Source organism: Loxodonta africana, chromosome 24 (assembly GCF_030014295.1).
Source record: "Loxodonta africana isolate mLoxAfr1 chromosome 24, mLoxAfr1.hap2, whole genome shotgun sequence".
In the NCBI taxonomy this organism is placed as follows: Eukaryota; Metazoa; Chordata; class Mammalia; order Proboscidea; family Elephantidae; genus Loxodonta; species Loxodonta africana.
The window spans coordinates 56,394,923-56,415,564 of NC_087365.1; the positions used below are offsets into that span (position 1 = coordinate 56,394,923).

General features: G+C 46.7%; 2 protein-coding genes across 9 annotated transcripts in view; both read right to left on the bottom strand.

The window, feature by feature from the left end:
- Positions 1-20,642, bottom strand: part of LOC100676086 (zinc finger protein 343-like) — a 182,315-nt gene that overhangs the window by 133,478 nt on the left and 28,195 nt on the right. For 2 of the 6 annotated variants that reach the window (XM_064276247.1, XM_064276246.1), the window contains exon 1: positions 14,988-15,010. The exons of the other annotated variants lie outside the window; for them this stretch is intronic. The gene's annotated coding sequence lies outside the window, so the exon portion shown is untranslated. Of the gene's footprint in view, positions 1-14,987; positions 15,011-20,642 lie in introns of those variants that run through there. 6 annotated transcript variants of the gene reach the window in all.
- On the bottom strand, positions 887-20,276 carry LOC100676369 (zinc finger protein 343-like). Of its 3 annotated transcripts, none has more exons than XM_064276252.1 (6): positions 19,949-20,276; positions 15,218-15,465; positions 14,988-15,043; positions 13,193-14,304; positions 11,019-11,145; positions 887-6,324 (listed from the first exon to the last, which is right to left on the bottom strand). In XM_064276252.1, exons 4-6 carry the CDS (start codon positions 13,322-13,324, stop codon positions 4,469-4,471), a joined length of 2,115 nt encoding a protein of 704 aa, XP_064132322.1. In that variant the 5' UTR covers positions 13,325-14,304; positions 14,988-15,043; positions 15,218-15,465; positions 19,949-20,276; the 3' UTR covers positions 887-4,468. The 3 variants fall into 3 exon arrangements, with proteins under 3 accessions (XP_064132322.1, XP_064132321.1, XP_023394519.1); XM_064276251.1 differs by having other exon boundaries at positions 19,887-20,276; XM_023538751.2 differs by lacking the exon at positions 13,193-14,304 and having other exon boundaries at positions 889-6,324; positions 19,887-20,271.

The window sequence follows — 20,642 nt, forward strand, 5'->3', positions numbered from 1 at the left end:
CAGGACTTCCTGAGTCGGAAAAATGTATGGAATTACTTGCTGTAGAGGGAACTCATAAGACTCCCTGTAATGCAAACTCCTAAGGCAACTGGCTTAAAAGGATATATGTATCTTTTTAGACTGGTTAAAGTGTGGCAATTACAAGGGTATGTGACAGGAGGAGAGGAGTTGCAGTGAGGTTATGTCATCATTACTGGACAGTCCTCTCTCAGAAACAGCAGAGAAGATGGCTGCTGCAAGGGTGAAAACAGGACCAGCAAACCAAGAGTCACACCCAATTCTCAAAGTGGCCATTTCAGGTCTTATCAGGTATCTCAATTTTTTTTTTTTTTTTTCCAATTCCCTTACACAACTGGCTTTTTTGTTTGTTTTGGTCTGTTGGGAGCAGAGAATTGCAGAGGATATTCTAATCTGATCACTTTTCCAGGGTGTCAGAGAATTGCCACAGGTTAGGGGCTCTAGTGTTAAGCCCCTGGCCTGTGACAATTCTCTGACGTCCTGGAAAAATCGTCAGGTTAGAATAATCCAATTTAAATAACTAGAGCCAGATTCCAGTCTGAGGCCACTGAGGGGTCCTGCAGTGAAATGGAAGTGGCTCAAGGAGGTGGTCAGTACTTATCCCTGTTCCTGTTTCTTCCAGTGTGGGGTGGAACAAGAGGGTGGGTCAGGAGCAGCTCTCCAGTGACAGGTAAGATGGGGCAATGTGTTTCTAGGGGGCCTGCAGCACCCGCTCCTCTCTGGTCCAAACTGGCACCATGCTACCCATTCAATGTTTCTCTTTCATGTTTCTCCACCCTCCCTCCCTTCCTCTCTCTCACCTTAACATGCAATACAATGCATTCACTGCCCCCTGAGAGGCAGGCAGTTTAACTGGGGAGGAGACAGCACCTGGAGTTCTGCTAGAGGGGGACGAGGCTCAGCCCTGGGCATCAGGGAAGGCTCCCAGATGAGTGACACTTTGGGTCAGCTCTGAGAAGCAATGAACGTTCACAGATTGTGGGGCAGGGAGGCTTGCTCTAGGCAGGACTCACACCCACATCACTTGACTCCAGGGAGCACACTCTTAACCTCCCAATCTACCAGCAGCAGTGAGGTTTCGGTCACCTTCCACTGGGAATGTGACCACAGCTCTTCTGTGAGCCAGAGAGGGCTTTAATCCAGCCAGGCTGGGCGAGGCTCACCTACCCCTGAAGAAGCTGGACAGCCTATGGAAGCCCCAGAGGGGAGAGAAGACCCTTGGCTGTGATGAGGAGAGGAGAGAAGCCATACCCACATGCTGGGGCTCCTACACTTCACGTCACAAAACATGTTATCCTATGACCCCACTGTTCCACAACCCAAGCAGGGCCAGGTCCCCACCCCGCTTACAGGGTAGGAAGCAGAATCTCAGGAAGTGATGGCCTCTGGGGAGCTAGAAGAAACCCTCTCCCCCATTACAAGGGGCAGGGATTCATCCTGGCACCCATCCTGGCATGTGGCATGTGGAGGACCTGGCATCAGCATGCACCCCAGCAGTCTGCTCTGCCAAGCTCTTCCTCTCCTGTCACACACTACTCCTCCATTGTTGGAAGCCTGAGTCCTTGGTGAGGCAGCCCCATGACAAGGGGAGAGACTCAAGAGCACCAGCCGCCAAGGAGTTAGGGCTCTACAGGAGGGATGGAGTATGGCTGCATCGTTGATACCTCAAGGCTCCTTCCTGAGCCTGTGGCTCTCCAGCTCCTCCCCAAGCTGTCCCTGGGCCACTGTCCCTTTCCCCACTCCATCTCCCTTCCCTAGCCACTCCTTACCTGACTCAGAAGTGGGAATGAGTGAGGAAAGTGTGCTCTGCTATGGTGGGAAGGAATTGTGGAAAAGGGACATTAGGGCAAATGTGGCAAAGGATGGGGCCCACATTTCCAGGCACTCCCACCCTTTCTCTCCACCTGAGTGGAATCAGAATTCTCTGGAAAGCTGGCTTCAAGGCAAGGGAGAGTGGGTAGAGGCTGTGGGGCTGGTGGCTCCTTTGACACCTTCCCATGCCCTGCTTTGAAGGGTTGTCAAAAACACTCCAGGCTTTTTCTATTCTCAAAACATCAATTCTGTTGTCCGAGCAAACTCCCAGTGGGCAAACAAATTTGCAGCATCTTTTTTTTTTTTTTAGGTAAACCCTCTCCAGCGAATATTTATTGCCCCAGGACACAGGGGTAAGAGCAAGAACATGCAGCATTTGTCAAAAAAACTGGAAAATTTGGGCTCCAAGGTGGAGTACTACACCGAGGTGTGGCTAAAGAGCCAGGTCCTTGCAGTGAAAAACAAAGGAAGAGGTATGGCTAGGCTGTTTCACAGTACTTATTAGAATGATGTGGGAATGCCAGTATCAGGACTAGTCCAAGGATCGGAGGGCTTGAGGGCACATGGCTAAAGGTCCTTCACCTGGTATGTGCTCAGGTGTCTTTACACCTAATACTGTTGACCTGACAAATAGAGGAGCCAAAAGGCCCAAAGCAACAAGACTAGAGAACAGTTTGGGTATGGTTAAAGGATCTGGCCCTGGAATCTGGAAGGCTCTGGAAAGCTGACTTCAAGGTGAGGGGCAGTAGGTGGTTATAAGGCCCTTGGAGTTAGGACTGGGAACTGAGCATTAGGGAACAGCAATACTTCAATGGGTGGAGAAAAGACTGAGCACACCAGAGACTAGAAAGCGTAACGGAAAACCAGGGAAGGGAGCTTTCCCAGAAGCCAACGGAAGAAGGTAGTAACAGAAAAAAATGATCATTTAGGAAAAGAGGTAATTGAGCCCCTGGAGATGTGGGACATTCTGTCCCTTCACCTGGTATCTGTCTCCAAAACCTAGATCACTCCTCTCCCCATGCAAAGGATCAGATTCCCCAATATGCGCCTTTAGGACTTATTTTTTTCCTTACGGGTTGAATTCATTCAAAAAACTTGAAGGGTGAATTTGATTTCCATGTGCCATTCAGGACAGATGAGTAACAGAGCCTGAGCTATGATTTATTGAAGAAAAATTTTACAATGAAGGGACAACAAAGCATGCGAAAGAACTGGTGGTGTATCAGAATAAAACGTCACCCATTCCAGGATTACTTCAGTAAGCCTTCTAATTTTCTATTCTGTAATGGCTACAGAATGTGGAAAATTAGTCTGTTTAGTTACTACTGACACCATCACCTCATACAGAGTATAGGTAGTCAGGAGACCTCCTGAAACTCCCTCAGAGGGGGGTGAAGTAGTGATTTGTGGGGGCAACATTTCGTCCTAAGTCAGCTGAGGAGGGACGCTAGAATGAAGTTCTGCCCACACAGCTCTCTCCGTGAGCGTCTTCTGGTGCAAGAGGAGGTATAACTTATTGCTAGAGCAGCTCCCGTTCTCCCTCCCCCCACCCCAAAATAAGGCTGGCTCTCTGATGTATACTGTTTTCCCAAATTCTTGCCCTTACTCCCTGCACACTTAAAGCTTCTGTGTACTTCGGTGTAAGAGGAGGACTGATTTAAAGTCTCACCCACACTAACTGTAAAAATACAGCTTCACCCCAGTGAGCCTGCTGATGTATGAGGGTTTGCTTAGGGCTAACGCCTTTCTGACACTCCTTGCACACATGGAGTGCGCCCCCTGGTGGAGAAGGAAGCCTGACTTTTGGCTAAAGCCTCACCCACACTGTAGGGGCAAATGAGTTTTCTCACCTGCGTGTATCCCCTGGTGTCTGATGAGATTTGACTTGCAGTTACAATCTTGATCACACCCTTTGTACATATGTAGCTTTCCCCAGAGTGTGGTCTGCAGTGTACAAGGAAGCTTGATTCCTGGTGAAAGCCTTGGCCACAATCACTGCTAACATACGGCTTCTTATCTGTGCGTCCTCTGATGTGTGATGAGGCCTCACTTCTGGCTAAAGCCAGGGCCATACCGCATGTAGATTCTACCCCAAGTGTGTCCTCTCGTGTCTGCAAAGATCTGTTGCTAAACCCTCGCCCACACTCACTGCACACATATGGCTTCTCCCGAGTGGGTCCCCTGATGGAGGAGGCCTGACTTCTGCCTATAGCCCTGCCCACACTGTAGGCACATGTAGGTTTCTCACCTGAGTATGTTCTCTGGTGTGTGATGAGAGTTGACTTGTGGCTAAAGTTATGCCCAGTCCTTGCACACATATGGCTTCTCCCCTGAGTGTGCTGCCTGGTGAGGAAGGAGGCTTGATTCTGGCTAAAGCCCCGTCCACACTGCAGGCGCACATAAAGTTTCTCACCTGAGTGCGTCCTCTGGTGTGTGACTGAAATTTGACTTCTGGATGAAGCCTCACCAACACTCCTTGCACACATGTGGCTTCTCCCCCAAGTATGTCCTCCAGTCCACAAGAAGGTCGGTTTCCGTTTAAACGCTTGGCCACAGTCCTTGCACATGAGGCTTTTCCCCTGAGCGTGTCTTCTGGTGGATTATGGGGCATGATTCCCAGTTAAAGCTACACCCACACTTACTTGCACACACACATCTTCTCTGAATGTGTTCCCTGGTGGAGAAGGAGACCTGCCTTCCGGCTAAAGCCCCGCCCACACTCCAGGCACAGGTAAGGTTTCTCATCTGAGTGTGTCCGTTGGTGTGTAATGAGATTTGACTTCTGGCTGAAGCCTCGCCCACACTCCTTGCACACATGTGGCTTCTCCCCCGAGTGTGTCCTTTGGTGTGTGATGAGAGCTGACTTGTGGTTAAAGCCACGCCCACACTCCTTGCACACATATGGCTTCTCCCCTGAGTGTGTCCTCTGGTGTGTGATCAGAGTTGACTTGTAGGTAAAGCCACGCCCACACTCCTTGCACACATACAGCTTTTCTTCTGAGTGTGTTCCCTGGTGAACAAGAAGGCCTGATTTCTGCCTAAAGCTCTGTCCACACTGCATGCATATGTAAGGTTTCTCACCTGAGTGTGTCCTCAGGTGTGTGATGAGATTCGACTTCCGGTTGAAGCCTCGCCTACAGTGCAAGCAAACATAAGGTTTCTCACCTGAGTGTGTCCTCTGGTGTGAGATGAGATTCGAATGCTGGTTGAAGCCTCGCCCACACTGCAGGCACATGTAAGGTTTCTCACCTGAGTGTGTCCTCTGATGTGTGACAAGATTTGATTTGCAGTTAAATCCTCGCCCACACTCCAGGCACACATAAGGTTTCTCACCTGAGTGTGTCCTCTGGTGTATGATGAGATTTGATTTGCACTTAAAGCCTCTCCCACACTCCAGGCACACATAAGGTTTCTCACCTGAGTGTGTCCTCTGGTGTGTGATGAGATTCGACTTCTGGTTGAAGCCACGCCCACACTCCTTGCACACATGTGGCTTCTCCCCTGAATCTGTCGTCCAGTGCATAAGGAGGTTTGATTTCCGTTGAAACCTCTGGCCACACTCCTTGCACACATAAGGTTGCTCACAGGAGTGTGTCCTCTGGTGTGTGATGAGACTCGATTTGGGGTTAAAGCCTCGTGCACACTGGAGGCACACGTAAGATTTCTCAGCTGAGTGTGTCCTCTGGTGTGTGATGAGATGTGATTTGCGGTTAAAGCCTCGCCCACACTCCAGGCACATATAAGGTTTCTCACCTGAGTGTGTTCTCTGGTGTCTGGTGAGATTTGATTTGTTGCTAAACCCTCGTCCACATTCCTTGCACACATATGGCTTCTCCCCCGAGTGTGTCCTCCAGTGCATAAGGAGGTCTGATTTCCATTTAAACCCTCGCCCACACTCTTTGCACACATGTGGCTTCTCCCCTGAGTGTGTCCTCTGGTGCATAAAGAGAAGTGATTTCTGGGGAAATCCTTGGCCACACTCATTGCACACAAAGGGCTTCTCCTGTAAGAGGGACCTCTGGTGTGTGATGAAGTCTGACTTCAGGCCACAGTCTGGTTCATCCTTTCTACAGATGACTGCTCCTAATCTTGACATTTCTAATTCCTTCAACCCTTTGCCTCTTTCCACAGACTCTACCCCTTGGCCTGAGCTGGGCTCTGTCCCTATCTCTGTGTTGCCCTCTCCAGGGCTTGCTGACTCTCTTTGGGGTGGGCTGGAGAACACCTTTGAAGTCTCTCCCTCCCCTGTCCTCCCACTCAGGGGTCTGGAGACTTCTTCTCCGTCTTGACCTTCTGTGTTTTCCCTCCAGCAGCTGAGATCAGAATCCTGCTGCTCTGGCTGCTTCTGATGCCCTGGGCTGGAAGGCTCTGGATGGACGCGATGTTGTGCACAGAAGCCTGGGAAGATCTGAAGCACGTGCTGGCTGAGGAACTGCTGACAGGAGACAGCCAGAAGGCAGGAGGAGCAGGGGTAGAGTTCTGGCTTCGGTTCTGCTGGAGAGAGAAAGGTTTTCGTTAGAGTGGCCGTAAGTGGGTGGCCTGGGCTGTTCCTCTCTTATGACAGACGGCATCTCATTGCTGGAGTCCCTGGGTGGCACAAACAGTTAAGTGCTCAACTAAGAGCTGAAAGGCTGCTGGTTCAGAAGACAGGCATAGCGATCTGCTTCTGAAAGGTCACAGCCTCGAAATTCTTACACAGCAGTTCCACTTAGCAACACGGGGTCACTGTGCATTGGAATCGACTAGATGGCAATTAACAACAATTTATTGCCACACTTGTAATTGACAATATATACAATTTGTTTCCCACCAATAATTCATTTATATTCAGTTCTTACAAATTACACTTTCTAATGCAATCCAGAAGAAGCCCTGGTGGCACAGTGGTTGAAGTACTCGGCTGCTAACCCAAATGCCAGCAGTTCGAATCCACCAGCCTATAGCATAAAGATGTGGTAGTTTGCTTTCATAAAGAATTCCAGCCTTGGAAACCCTGTAGGGCAGTTCTACTTTGTCCTATAGGGTTGCTATGAGTTGGAATCGACTCAACGGCAGAGGTTTTGGGTATTGCAATCCAGATAATCCACACCAAAAACCTCTTCAATGTGCCAGGCCAACTAGGAACTTCTCAAGCAAGCATCAGATGCTATTCTGCCTTGTAAACACTTGTCTTATAGTTAGCCTTTTTCTTCTACTAAAATCCCACAAGACATGGGCACTCACATTGATATACTGTCCATAACAATTTGCTAGTACTTGGAAATAATGTCTCTACGACCTATGTGGAAATCTCCTCCATGATTTTTCTTACTATATAAAGGGACTGACAGACATAGAAAGTCACTCAGTCTGGCAGGGTTTCAAGTGACAGAGACAGTTGATGTGTAAAAATAGCATAGTAGCAGTGTCTGAACCTGTCCAACTTCAGCAGGAATAATGATCGGGATCAGCCCACCTTTCAACACCTTTACCAATTCTGACATCAGCCGTACTCCCCACTGCACTCTGCTTCCCTTCTGGGTTCAGTAATCCGTTGCAATGGCCACAAAGAACTCAGATCAAACTTACAGCTAAGTGGTTTATTAAGGAAGAGAGTACAACTCGGGATCACGATCAGGAAGCCTGCAGGCGAAGTCTCCCTTCTTCAGTTCAGTGCAGGACAGCTCTCTCAGCTCCTCTTGATTGTGCAGGCTCTGAGGGCAGGCCTCCTCTTGGCCTCGTGAGGACAGGCTTCTCTCAACCACCTCAGGAGAGGCTCTTCTTCACCCTCAGGTCAGACTCTGGGACTCCTCAGGACACACGCCTCTTGGCCCTGCCATCTCGGGCCACTGAACTTGCCGCTGGCTCTGCCAATGGGACCCTTCCTGGCCTCTTGCTACCCTCAGTGTTATAGCCCTTGATCCGAATTACAGCTCTTTCAGGAGGTTCCTTCTTCCTCTCTCTCTCCCTGTTTCTTCTCACTGCTCTTTTCTTTTTTCCTTCTGCTTCTTACTGCTGCTTCTCTTCCCGCTTCTTTCTGTCTGACAAATCCTCCGGGGGACTGGCTGTTTATATATGCAAACTCCTCATCACTTTCAAGGCATGGCCCTCCCACCAGGGCCTCGAATTGAACAATCCCCGGTCAGCAGGCCACAGACACTACATTTGCCCAGTTCACTAATGAATCCACAAGTGCATGCCAATCACAGGGCAGGCTGCAGCCCATAACCAAACAAAAAGTATCAAACCAAGTTATAGCTTATCCAGGAAATGACAAACGCTTTGGGATAGAAAACTAGGGCAGAGGTCACTCTTCAGAGCTTAGGGGGATAATCTCTCAAGCTGTTTTTCCAAGGACCAAGGCAAAAGGTCACATAAAGGAACTCATTTCACCACAATATGCAATAGAGGTTATAGAGACTGTATATGAAATAAATCTGAATTACAGGTTGCTTACTCATAAACAAATATTATTCAGCTTTTTTACGTATTAACCCTCTGTGATCTTTCTTTCAGTTTTTGACAATCTGTTTGCACTTTGCTTGCCTGGTAAAGTAGTGAAAATGTTTTTCCTTTAGTGTTTTAATATTAGGGAGAATATATTTTCTCATTTGTTTTAATATAGCTGTATAAGCTGTGATTAATCTCTAGTCCTTGGAAAATGGTACAGGCTCTGTTCAAAATATAGCTGAGCAGCCTGTTCCCCTCTTAAACATAACAAACACCCTAATACCTTACAACATATTTTCCCTTATTCGAAATAGGTGATTGAGAGCTTGACATGGCTAATGCCATAATGAAAGGAGTTTAACCGGCAACCCTGAAGAGTCTGGATCTGTGCATGTCTAAAATGGCATGGTGCTTCCTCAAAAAGCTAGAAATAGAAATACTGCTTTTGCTTTATAAGAACAGAATTGAGAGTTGGCCAATCCCTGACCTAGAATAATGTTGAAATTGATAATATTTATCAATCTGGATTTAAGAATCTGTAGTGCAATGGATTGCTTTTGTGTGGCTTTTCTTGCCATTTTGTTGTAACTCAAATCCAGATGATTGGGTTAAAAAAAAAAAAAAAAAGAAATCCGTTGCCATCAAGTCGATTCCAACTATAGCGACCCTACAGGACAGAGTAGAACTGCCCCATAGGGTTTCCAAGGACTTGCTGGTGGATTCGAACTGCTGACCTTTTTGGTTGGTGGCTGAGCTCTTAACCACTACGACACCAGGGCTCCAGTGATTGGGTAGAACTGTACAAATAAGGTAATTGTGGCTCACCAAGGGGATTGGTCAGTTTTGTCATTAAGCTAAGCTTAAAATGAGCCACCCAGAGGCGGGAAGGTGAGGATCTCACTACCACCAAGGAAGAACAGCCAGGAGCGGAAAGCGTCTATTGGACGCAGGATGCATGTGGTGAGAAGCTTCTGGAACCAGGAGAGAGAGAGGGAGAGAGAGCTATAACCCTGAAGGTGGCAAGGAGCGGTGGAAAAGAAATGGCAGCAGGAGAGACACAAGAGACAGCATGGTGGGCTTCCCGGCCCATGGAGCGAGAAAGCTGAGTGCCTTTGGGCAGGAGGCTTGCTGGCGGAGTAGGGTGCCTCCAGGCACTTGGCAGAGCTAGATTTGCAGACCTACAGAGCTAGAGCTGAGCACCTTCAGGACAAGGCTTAAAGGAGGAATGGGGGGCCTTTGGGCACTTATCAGCAGGGCAAAAAGAGCTATGTAACACTTGCCACAGCAGGGCAGAGGCCGAGGGCCAGAGAGGTGCACCTACAGGCACAGTGGAAAAGAGACTATACTGATAGAAGAACTGTATCCTGAGCATTCCTAAACGAAATTTGTAACCTGTTATTTCCCTAATAAACCCCACAATGGTAAATATTGTCTGTGAGTTCTGTGTGGCCACTGCAATGAATTACTGAACCCAGCAGAGAAGGAGAGAGTACTGTGTGAGGGACAGCTGGTGTCAGAATTGGTGCAGACGGTGGAGGGAGGAGGCATGTCTGACCTCTGCTTCACAGGAATCAGCCTTGGGCTATTGATACTGATTCTCCTTCCCCCTTGTGAAGTCAGAGGAGGTCAGCCACTCCTGCCATGCCATTCCTACATAATCATCATAGATATTTTTAATAAACGAGAAAAAATATGGTTTATGAAATCCAAAAGCATAAAAAGTTTGGCATTTAATTTTACTTTCTGTTGCAGAAGGCATCTCTCACGACTCTCCCTTTGCAAACTATGCCCAAACTTCACTGGCCTCCTAACACTTCCTCACACTTGGCAGGCACATCCCTTCCTTAAGGCCTTGGCACCAATGACAACTCCCTCTATCTGGAATGTTCTTGCCCTCGGTACTGAGAGTTCTAACACCATCACTGCTTTATGCCTTTGGTCAAATGTTACCTCCTCGCTGATTTCAAATACTCAATTTCAAAATTCAGCCAGCCACCCTGTCACACTCAATACCCCTTTCTCCTGCTCCATTTTTTACTAGTTTTTCACATAATGGCACTTGTCATCTTACCATACTGTAATTTCTCCATACACAGAATGTACTGTTTGTTGCCTGTCTCTTTATACTCAAAGGTAAGCCCAGTGAGGGCAGGGATTTCCAACTATTACATTCACAAAAGCGTTCGGAGTGTCTACAACATTATCTGGCACATAGTAAAAATAAGACAAAACAAAACCTGTTGCTATTGAGTCAATTCCAATTCACAGCCACTGCATGTGTTACAGAGTACAGCTGCTCCATAGGGCTTATTTTTTGTTTTATTTTATCTAGTCCATAGGAATTATTGGCTGTAATCTTTAGAAAATCAGACTGCCAGGCTTTCCTTCTGTGGCGCCACTGAAAGGGTGCGAACCACCAACCCTTAGGTTAACAGTTAAGCACAAAGTGTTTGTACCACTCAGGAACCTGTGACACACGGAAAACCAAAAAACTCATTGCCATTGAGTCGATTCTGACTCATAGCAACCCTATAGGACAGACTAGACCTGCCCCGTAGGGTTTCCAGTGCTATAAATCTTTAAAGAAGCAGAGTGCCACATCTTTTTCCTGTGGAGCAACTTATGGGTTCAAACAGCCGACCTTTCGGTTAGCAGGTAAGTGCTTAACCAACGCACCACCAGGGTTCCTTAGGCACATAATAGCTGCCCAATAAATATCTACTGAATTAACGAAGGAAAAGAAAAGAACACGTACTCACCCAACGAGAGCAGATTGCTGTAAATGTCCAGCATCACGTCTTTGTACAGGTTCTTCTGCTCAGAGCTCAGTCTCTCCCATTCTGCCTCTGTGAAGACTACAGTGACATCCTCGAATGTAACTGGTTCCTACAATAAGAAATAAATCAATGCACAGCAAATCAGCATCCATTTTCCCAATGAAAGGAGTTTAACCGGTAACCCTGAAGAGTCTGGATCTGAAGAAGTTCCTCTCTTTTCAGAGAACATGGTTCCCCGTATCAAGTTCTCCTGGACACGACTATACACCTGGCTTTGGGATAAAATCTGTGGGAGCACAAGTGATACACAAAACCCATCCTGGCCCTCACACACCTATGGATTCACTGGAGAGATGCTGTGTGAATCAGTTTGAAAGCACTAAGCAGTATTCAGGGAAGTGACTGAGAATTCATAATGGAGGAACATAAAGACAGGAGAGTATGGGACGGGCTAGAAAAGAGCCAAAGGCGTCATGGAGGTAGGGCTTGTGCTGGGCATGAAGGGACGGTGAAGATTTAAAGGAGAAGATGGAAGGAAACTTCAACAACAGAGAAAAGTGGGAGTCAATAGATGGGGTCTGGACAGAGCATTTCTGAGGAGTTCAGCAACTAAATGGGATCTGTAAAGTCACTGTCTTTGCGTATTTTAATGTCCTTTTCTAATAAAGTCCTTAACACTTTACTCATCAGGTAGAGAAGTATCTCACCTATGCAAAACAGCTGGCAAGAGAATGGTAGTAATAGTCCAGGAAAAGGACATTTACAGATAACTTAATCTTTAAAAACAAAAACAATTTAACCAGTTGTCACTGAGTCATAGCAACCCTACAGGACAGAGTACAAGTGCCCCATAGCATTTCCAAAGCTGTAATCTTTATGAAAGCAGACCACCACATCTTTCTCCCTCAGGCTACTGGGTTCAAACCTTTTGGTGCGCAGCAGAGCACTTAATCACTGCGACACCACAGTTCCTACAAACACTTTATTGAGGTATAATTTACAATCCATTTGCTTTATAATTCACCCATGTTAAATACAGGAACTCCTCACTTTGTACAGTTCCAATACACATGGATTTCATTACCATGGTTTAATTAATATGAACTTAAAAAAAACCCAAACCATTCCTGTTCAGTCGATTCCGACTCACAGCAACCCTACAGAGTTATAACTAACCCTAGTACTCCTAAGAGTGGTTTAAATTTCAGTTGTCATGGTACAGTAACTGTGAGTAACTGGATCAAGTACACACTGTTCCACTAAGCTCTTCAGTTCACAGATCAGGACATGAACACAGATGCGCATCGAAATCAGTTAGGAATCACTTCTTTCCAGCTGACCTCAGGGGAGGGAAGGGGGCTGATGCAATCAGTCAGGGCTGTGTAAGGAAGTCAACAGAAGCACTGGACACAGAGGCTTCAAGGGCTTCCTGGTTGGTGAGAGACATTGATGCACATGGGATGGCAGCATATCCCTTTCTGGGGCACGGAAGCTCCACCTTGGGAACCCTCCCAGACCTTGTCATATGCATCTATTTATATCCTTTTTTGCTACAATAAAGCTGTAATCATAAATATAGCCCTTTTGTGAGTTCTGTTGGTCATTCCAGCAAATTATCAAACCCAAAGGAGTAGTGGGAGCCAGAAAGTCAGAAAAGAAGGAGACTGGGGGGCTCCCAGTCTTGCAACTGGCATCCTGAAGGGATAAAGGACACCCCAAATTTTTAGCCAGCAGGTCAGAAGTGTCAGTGTCATGTAGACTCTCAAACCTGTGTCTAGAATCAGCCTATCTGGCAGTGTGAAGAACACTATCTTTTTAACTTGTGAAACTGACCTAGCTCCAGGTGGCCAGGATCAGAGAAGGAAGTGCTGCATGGGCACCTGGTGTCAGAACTGAACAGAGAAGGGGAAAAGTGATTATTCTGATATTTTCAATTTTGAGATTGATCAACACACTATCATATTTCTGTAAATTGTTATCAGGTGCTGTGGAGTCGGTTCCAACTCATAGTGACCCAATGTACAACAGAACAAAATACTGCCCGGTCCTGCTCCATCCTCAAAATCGTTATGCCTGAGCCCACTGCTGCAGCCACTGTTTGAATCCACCTAGTCGAGGGATCTTCCTCTTTTTCACTGACCCTCTACTTTACCCACCATGATGTCCTTTTCCCGGGACTGATCCCTCCTGATAACATGTCCAAAGATTGTGAGACACATCCTTGCTTCTAAGGGGTATTCTGGTTGTACTTCCTCCAAGACAGATTTGTTTGTTTTTTGGCAGTCCATGGTATATTCGATATCCTCTGCCAGCACCACAACTCAAAAGCATCAATTCTTCTTTGGTCTTCCTTATTCACTGTCCAGCTTTCGCATGCACATGAGACAACTGAAAACACCACGGATTGGGTCAGGCACATCCTAATCTTCAAGGTGACATCTTTGCTTTTGAACACATTAAAGAGGTCTTTTGCAGCAGATATGCCCAACACAATGCGTCTTTTGATTTCTTGACTGCTGTTTCCATGGGCGTTGATTATGGATCCAAGTAAAATGAAATCCTTGACAACTTCAATCTTTTCTCTGTTTATCTTGATGTTGCTTACTGGTCCAGTTGTGAGGATGTTTGTTTTCTTTATGTTGAGGTGTAATACATACTGAAGGCTGTGGTCTTTGATCTTCATCAGTAAGTGCTTCAAGTCCTCTTCACTTTCAGCAAGCAAGCTTGTGTCATCTGCATATCGCAAGTTGTTAATGAGTCTTCCTCCAATCCTGATGCCCCGTTCTTCTTCATATAGTCCACCTTCTCAGATTACTTGCTGAGCATACAGACTGAATGATACAACCCTAATGCACACCTTTCCTGACTTTAAACCACACAGTATCCCTTTGTTCTGCCTGAATGACTCCCTCTTAATCTATATACAGGTTCCTTATGGGCACAATTAAGTGTTCTGGAATCCTCATTTTTCACCATGTTATCCATAATTTGTTATGATTCACACAGTCAAATGCCTCTGCATAGTCAATGAAACACAGGTAAACATCTTTCTGGTATTCTCTGCTTTCAGCCACGATCCATCTGACATTAGCAATATCCTTGGTTCCACATCCTCTTCTGAATCCAGCTTGAATTTCTGGCAGTTCTCTGTTGAATATACAGGTCACTATACCAGAGAGAACTGGTTGATGTTCAACCATTTCAGGAGGTAGCATATGACGAGGAACCAGTGGTACTGAAGGACGAAGTCCATGCCGCACTGAAGGCACTGGCAAAAAAAAAACAAGGCTCCAGGAATTGATGGAATACCAATTGAGATTCCTGTAAATAAGACTGGTCATTATAGATGACTGTTGAAGCTACAGGATGGTATCTGAGAATTTATTTTTACTATGTTCTCTATTTCTGTATGTTTAAAAAGCTCAGTAATTACAAAGTAAAAAGATGCCCAGTATACAAGATGCTATCATTAGATAGGAAACCCTATTAAGAGCTACATCTGCTAACCAAAAGGTCAGAGTTTGAATCCACCAGGAGCTCACTGGAAACTCTATGGGACAATCTACTCTGTCCTACAGGGTCACTATTAGTCAGAATTAACTCCATGGCAATAGGTTTGGGTTTTTTTGGTATCATTAGATAATATGTATGTGGATATATAGTAAGATTTAATAGTACATTTTTAATTTTAATAATTTCAGTTTATCAAAAAATATTCCTTATGCCTTAGAGTTTCCTGCATTCTTAATATTAATCCTGTATATATGTTCCAACAATAAAAATAAAAAGCAAAAATGGAAAAACCAATCTAAAATCTCTAACAGGGTACTTGACACGAAGGCATGAAAGGCCTAAATGCTGATCACCTTCTCCTTCCCCAGACAGGGAATATATGCCTATTCTCTGAGAAAAGGACCAGTATTTCAGAAAAATAAGGTAATTCCAAGTCACCAGTATTTGGGGCTTCCTCTTCTCTTGGGGCCAGTCAGCATCCTTAGAAGACAAACCTAAGGGAGAAAGAGAAGCTGTGAGAAAGTAGACCTCCCAGGACGCTCCCAGAGCAGCTCTTCTGAGTCCTGGGATGGAAGGAAGCGCCCACTTCACTGAGTTGTGGCCACTGAAGCATTCTCACCTGAACCTGCACAGCCCTGGTGCCCCCTTCACCTCTCCACACCTCTCACCTTTGGCCTCATGTTTTTGAGTCAGTTTCTTCACAGTCTCCATATCTTCCCTGTTCTCTGAAGACAAAATCTTCTCCCAGTCTGCTTTCCCCAGGCTGAAGGATCAGGCAACTTAATGGCCCCAGTGACTGCCTTGAAATTCTGCCACAAGGCCAGATGGAAGTTATTTCACCTCAAGATGGATTTCTGCTGCCTAAGGTGACTTCAAATCTCAGTTATGAAAGCCCTCGTTTCCATGCATCCAAGACCTGTGGGTAGAGAAGCAACTTGATGCTGCTGGGTCCTTCATTGTGTGCTAAACCCATGCCCCCTCAACAGGGATCCTGTCATCTTTCACCCCCCACTCAACAATCACAGAATCTCAGTCTACTTGGCTTCTCTGGATTTTCTACATTTATGCATTTCTGGCCTACAAGCCCTCAAGTCTGTTCCCTGACACTCTCCCTTACCTGTCACAATTTACGGTGCCCCTTTTGTCCCACACCTCAGATTCAAGCTCCATGTCCCAGATCAAGCCTGTGAAGAAAGAGCCTCTAACATCTCCCTCCAGACCCATCAGGGAGAACAGCAGTCAGCTTCTGACTCCCCTAGCCAAGGTCCCAGCTGTGTTCAGTTCCCTATGTCCCTGTACTCTGAGGAGTTTGGGGTCTGAACCAAGTCCCTTCAGGTCTCACAATGACATCTGCAAAAATAACACCCCACCCTCCATTCTGTGTGTATACGCCACATGACCCTATCAGTCAAGTCCTCCACTCATGACAACTTCAATCTTTTCTCCGTTTATCATGATGTTACTCATTGGTCATTGTGAGGGTTTTTGCTTTATGTTGAGGTGTAGTCCATACTGAAGGCTGTGGTCTTTGATCTTCATTAGTAACTGTTTCAAGTCCTCTTCACCTTCAGCAAGCAAGGTTGTGTCACCTGCATAACGCAGGTTGTTAATGAGTCTTCCCCCAATCCTGATGGCCCATTCTTCTTCATATAGTCCAGCTTCTGGGATTATTTGCTCAGCATACAGACTGAATAGGTACGGTGAAAGGATACAACCCTGACATACACCTTTCTTGACTTTAAACCAATCAGTATCCCCTTGTTCTGTCCGAACAACTGCCTCTTCATCTGTATACAGGTTCCCTATGAACACAATTAAGTGTTCTGGCATTTCTGTTCTTTGCAATGTTATCCATAAGTTGTTCTGATTCACACAGTCGAATGCCTTTGCATAGCCAATAAAACACAACAAAACATCCTTCTGGCATTCTCTGCTTTCAGCCAGGATCCATCTGACATCAGCAATGATACCCTCTTCTGAATCCGGCCTGAATTTCTGGCAGTTCCCTGTCGATATACTGCTGCAGCTGTTTTTGAATAATCTTCAGCAAAATTTTGCTTGCATGTGATAATTTCTGCATTTGGCTGGATCACCTTTCTTGGGAATAGGCATAAATATGGATCTCTTCCAGTCGGCTGGCCAGGTAGCTGTCTTCTAAACTTCTTGACATAGATAAGTGAGCGCTTCCAGCACTGCATCCATTTGCTGAGGCATCTCAACTGATATTCCGTCAATTCCTGAAGCCTTGTTTTTCGCCAATGCCTTCAGTGCAGCTTGGCCTTCTTCCTTCAGTACCCTCGGTTCCTGATCATATGCTACCTCTTGAAATGGTTGAATGTCGACTAATTCTTTTTGGTATAATGACTCTTTTTATTCTTTCCATCTTCTTCTGATGCTTCCTGTGTCATTCAGTATTTTCCCCATAGAATCCTTCAGTATTGCAACTAAAGGCTTTTTTTCTTCAGCCCTTTCAGCTTGAGAAATGCCAAGTGTGAGAAACTAATTTGCTCTATTAACCTTCATCTAAGGTACAATTAAGAAAAAAAGAAATGCCAAGTGTGTTCTTCCATTCGGATTTTCCAACCCCAGGTTTTTGCACATTTCATTATGATACTTTTCTGTCTTTTCGAGCTGCCCTTTGAAATCTTCTGTTTACCTCTTTTATATCATCATTTCTTTGGTTCACTTTAGCTACTCGAAGTTCGACAGCAAGTTTCAGATTCTCTTCTGACATCCATTTTGGTCTTTTCTTTCTTTCCTGTCTTTTTAATTAACTTTTCTTTCTTTACGTATGATCTCACTCCACAACTTGTCTGGTCTTCGGTCATTAGTGTTCAATGCAGCAAATCTATTCTTGAGAAGGTTTCTAAATTCAGGTGGTGTATATTCAAGCTCATATTTTGGCTGTCGTGGACTTGCTCCATTTTTCCTCAGCTTCGACTTGAGCTTGCATAGGATGAATTGCTGGTCTATTCTGCCGTCAGCCCCTGGTTTTATTCTGAATAATGATATTGAGCTTCTCTGTCGTCTCTTTTCACAGATGTAGTCGATTTGATTTCTGTGTATTCCACTTATATAATCACCATTTATGTAGTTGAAAAAAGGTACTTGTAATGAAGAAGTTGTTGGTCTTGCAAAATTCTATCATGTGATCTCTGGCATCATTTCTATCACGAATTGGCTGAGGAAATAAATTTCATGCTGATGGTAAAGTGCTATGTCTGCCACAGAACAACTGCCTATAAATGACAGCAACTATTATTTTTGTTTTCACAGCAGCTGGCACAGTCCTGGGAATCTGCCTGCCAGGATGAAATACTTGCTAGGGTGAGAATGGTGGTAACCTGCATGAGAGTACGGGTCTGGGGTAACATTCCCTGTACAGGCCCTTCTTAACACAGGCCTGGTGTGTGGGAAAGCAGACTGGGCCTCCGAGCCTCAGATAGGATATTGCAGGGCACAGAATGTCAAGGGCACCCGAAGGACATTCACCCACCATTTGGAGCAGATGAAACACTGTAAGAATGTGAAAGGTAAGTGGAACCCTCCCAGAAGGGGTCTGTCAGGAGCTAGGAGTCCTCCGTTTCTCTACACAGTCCTCTCAGGACAGGCAGTGATGTGAGGTGGACCTGGGAATGAAGTAGGTGGTATATCCCTAACTACTGTCTCTCTCTGTCTGCATGTATCAGGCTAGAAATTCCCAAGTTTCAAACAAAGAGGCTTCCTCTTCTTTAAAAACAAACAAAAAGCATCAGATCTGTCACAAAAGAGGAGTGCACAAAACAGTGTTTACATCAGAATACAGTCTGCCCTGACATCTGATACTGAGTAGTGAATTCATCTTTTTTGTGCCTCAAGGGCAGAAATAGTATTAGTAATAAAAATAGTTAACACTAAATTCTTACTACACACCAGGAACAATTCCAGGCACTGTAGAAGTATATGACCCAAAAGTCCCATGAGTTAGGACTTGTGGTGAACTGAAGCACTGAGAGGTTATATATCTTGCTCAAAGTGACAAAATGTTAAGTGCCTAGTAGAGTGCCATATTTTAAGCCAGTGAGGCCAGTGATAATGTCAGTAGTGACTGGTCCCCTGGGGTGTAACAAGTCTCAAAGTGTATTCACACATAGGATTGAGAGGATGTATATGAAACAAGACTGGCCATGAATTAGTAATGTTGAATCTGTTGATGGGCCCACTGGTTTCACTGTTCTACTCTACTGAAGAGGTTTAAAATCTGTCCTTAATAAAAAATCAAACATTAAAGTCCTGATATCTGGACTCAACCAGAGATGCTGGAAGTGATCTGGATAGGCAGCAAACAGCTTCAGACAGCCTCAAAGCAGAGGTGGGCAGCTGAACCCCAACAACCAAGGCAGAAGCAGACAGGGCAAGAGAGAATCTGCCAAATGGCCTCCCACACTACAACTGCACTGGAAAACTTTGTCACAAAGTAGAGCAGGTCCCTGCCACCCAACAAACACTGGGAAAGCAGGTACCAGAGAAGCAGGCCTGCCCCCATTCAAAAAAAAAAAAAAAAAAAACTGCCTGAGTGCAGGCCCTGGCGGTGCAGTTCCCCACCACGGGAGTACACCCAGCTGTCCTGCCCAAGCCTCTAAATGCCCCAAGGACTCGGTATCCTAAAAACTCTCCCACAAACTCCTAGGCACATCACACCAATATCAAGCTCACCTCCAATCACCACCCCACCCTCGCAACAAACCATGCCACAGAAGGTCCTAAGACACCACCAAGCCCCCACCCTCCGCTTAATTATCACCTGGGGTGTCTCCAGCCCCCACCAAAAACCCTGACATGCACGGTAAGTCCTGGGTTCCCACCATCACCCGGAAATGCAGGTCCAAGTAAGTGCTCCCCACCAAAAAAACCCGCGGTATTATAACCCTTGCCGCCCGCCCACTAAAAGGTGATGTCTCTTTGCCCCTGGCTGAACTCGTCCCACAGCCCAAGTAACCCCGAGAATGCACGACCGGAGCAGCCCTCTCTACCTGGAAACTGTCCCTGACTAACCCCACCCGCTTCCAAAAAGAAACTCCAAGTTCCAGGTCGCTCCTGCTCCAGCCCCAACCCAGGGGCGGAAGGCCCTCGGAGCGCCCCGCAACTCAGGGAGTGAAGGTTGGGTCTCATTTACCCAACTTCCTCGCCCCTAAAGCGCGTCTAGAGCCGCGCCCCCTTCTCCTAAAATGGAGCGTCCGGAACCGAAGGCGCCGAACCGCCGAGCGCAGCCCCCGCCCGCCGCCGGGCCCTCTCCCCTCCCGCCGAGCTCCACCTCGGGCCCTAACGCTAGGCCCAACCTTTCCTGACCCTCCTTACCGCGCGGAAAAGACGCCCGGGGGTCGGGGACCCTGAGGGTCTCGCTCGGTCCCTCCACTCACCGGCCGCGGGACTCCCCCAGAACTACAGTCCCCAGAATCCTCGCGGCCTGCGGCTCCCATTGGCCGTCACAGGAGCGGCTTCTGAGCCACGCGGGTCACGGACCCGGACGACAGCCACTGGGGCGACAGCCTCTTCGCTCTCGTCTTATAATATCCATTCATCAAACCCTAGTAGTTACCGGGTGAAGCCTCCCTCCCCGCTGCCTCAAACGCTACACTCGGGAAAAGCCTCCCCGGTGGATTTTACGGACGACTTCCGGACCCGCCCCTCGGCGCGCGAGAGGCACTTCCGGTCGGCGTGCTTGGCAGGTCCAGAGCGTGGGCTAGAAAGCCGACTTTGACCTAACTTTTTCTGCTGAAAATGAGCTGAGTTCCTTGGGCTTATGCTGCTTTACACCCCACGGTCCGTGAGCGCCATATAGGCCTGACCTCGCGCTGCCCCGCACCTCTGGTCAGCCTCATTTTCCTTAGGGTAAGCAGACCTGGGAAAGCAAAGCAGGCTCCCAAAGTCTCAGTGGAGCCCTTACACTCAACTTCAGGGCTTCCCTCTGTCGTCATTCTCCTCTTGTCCAAATCCTCAACGTTAGTAGTAAACTCTTCACCCTGCTCGTGGAATAGAAGCCATTCTCTTCATAAAGTCAAATGAGACAGAGAGCACAGTAGAGGCCAGAGGTGGAGCAGCCAACAGGATGGG

What these genes read in the sequence shown, in the direction of transcription:
- LOC100676369 (XM_064276252.1), bottom strand. Translation starts at nt 13,324, where the DNA reads ATGGACTGCCAAAAAACAAACAAATCTGTCTTGGAGGAAGTACAACCA. An exon ending in CCCGGGAAAAGGACATCATG is followed by an intron (nt 11,146 to 13,192) that starts GTGGGTAAAGTA and finishes TTCTTATTGTAG; the next exon opens with GAACCAGTTACATTCGAGGA. An exon ending in CAGCAATCTGCTCTCGTTGG is followed by an intron (nt 6,325 to 11,018) that starts GTGAGTACGTGT and finishes TTCTCTCTCCAG; the next exon opens with CAGAACCGAAGCCAGAACTC.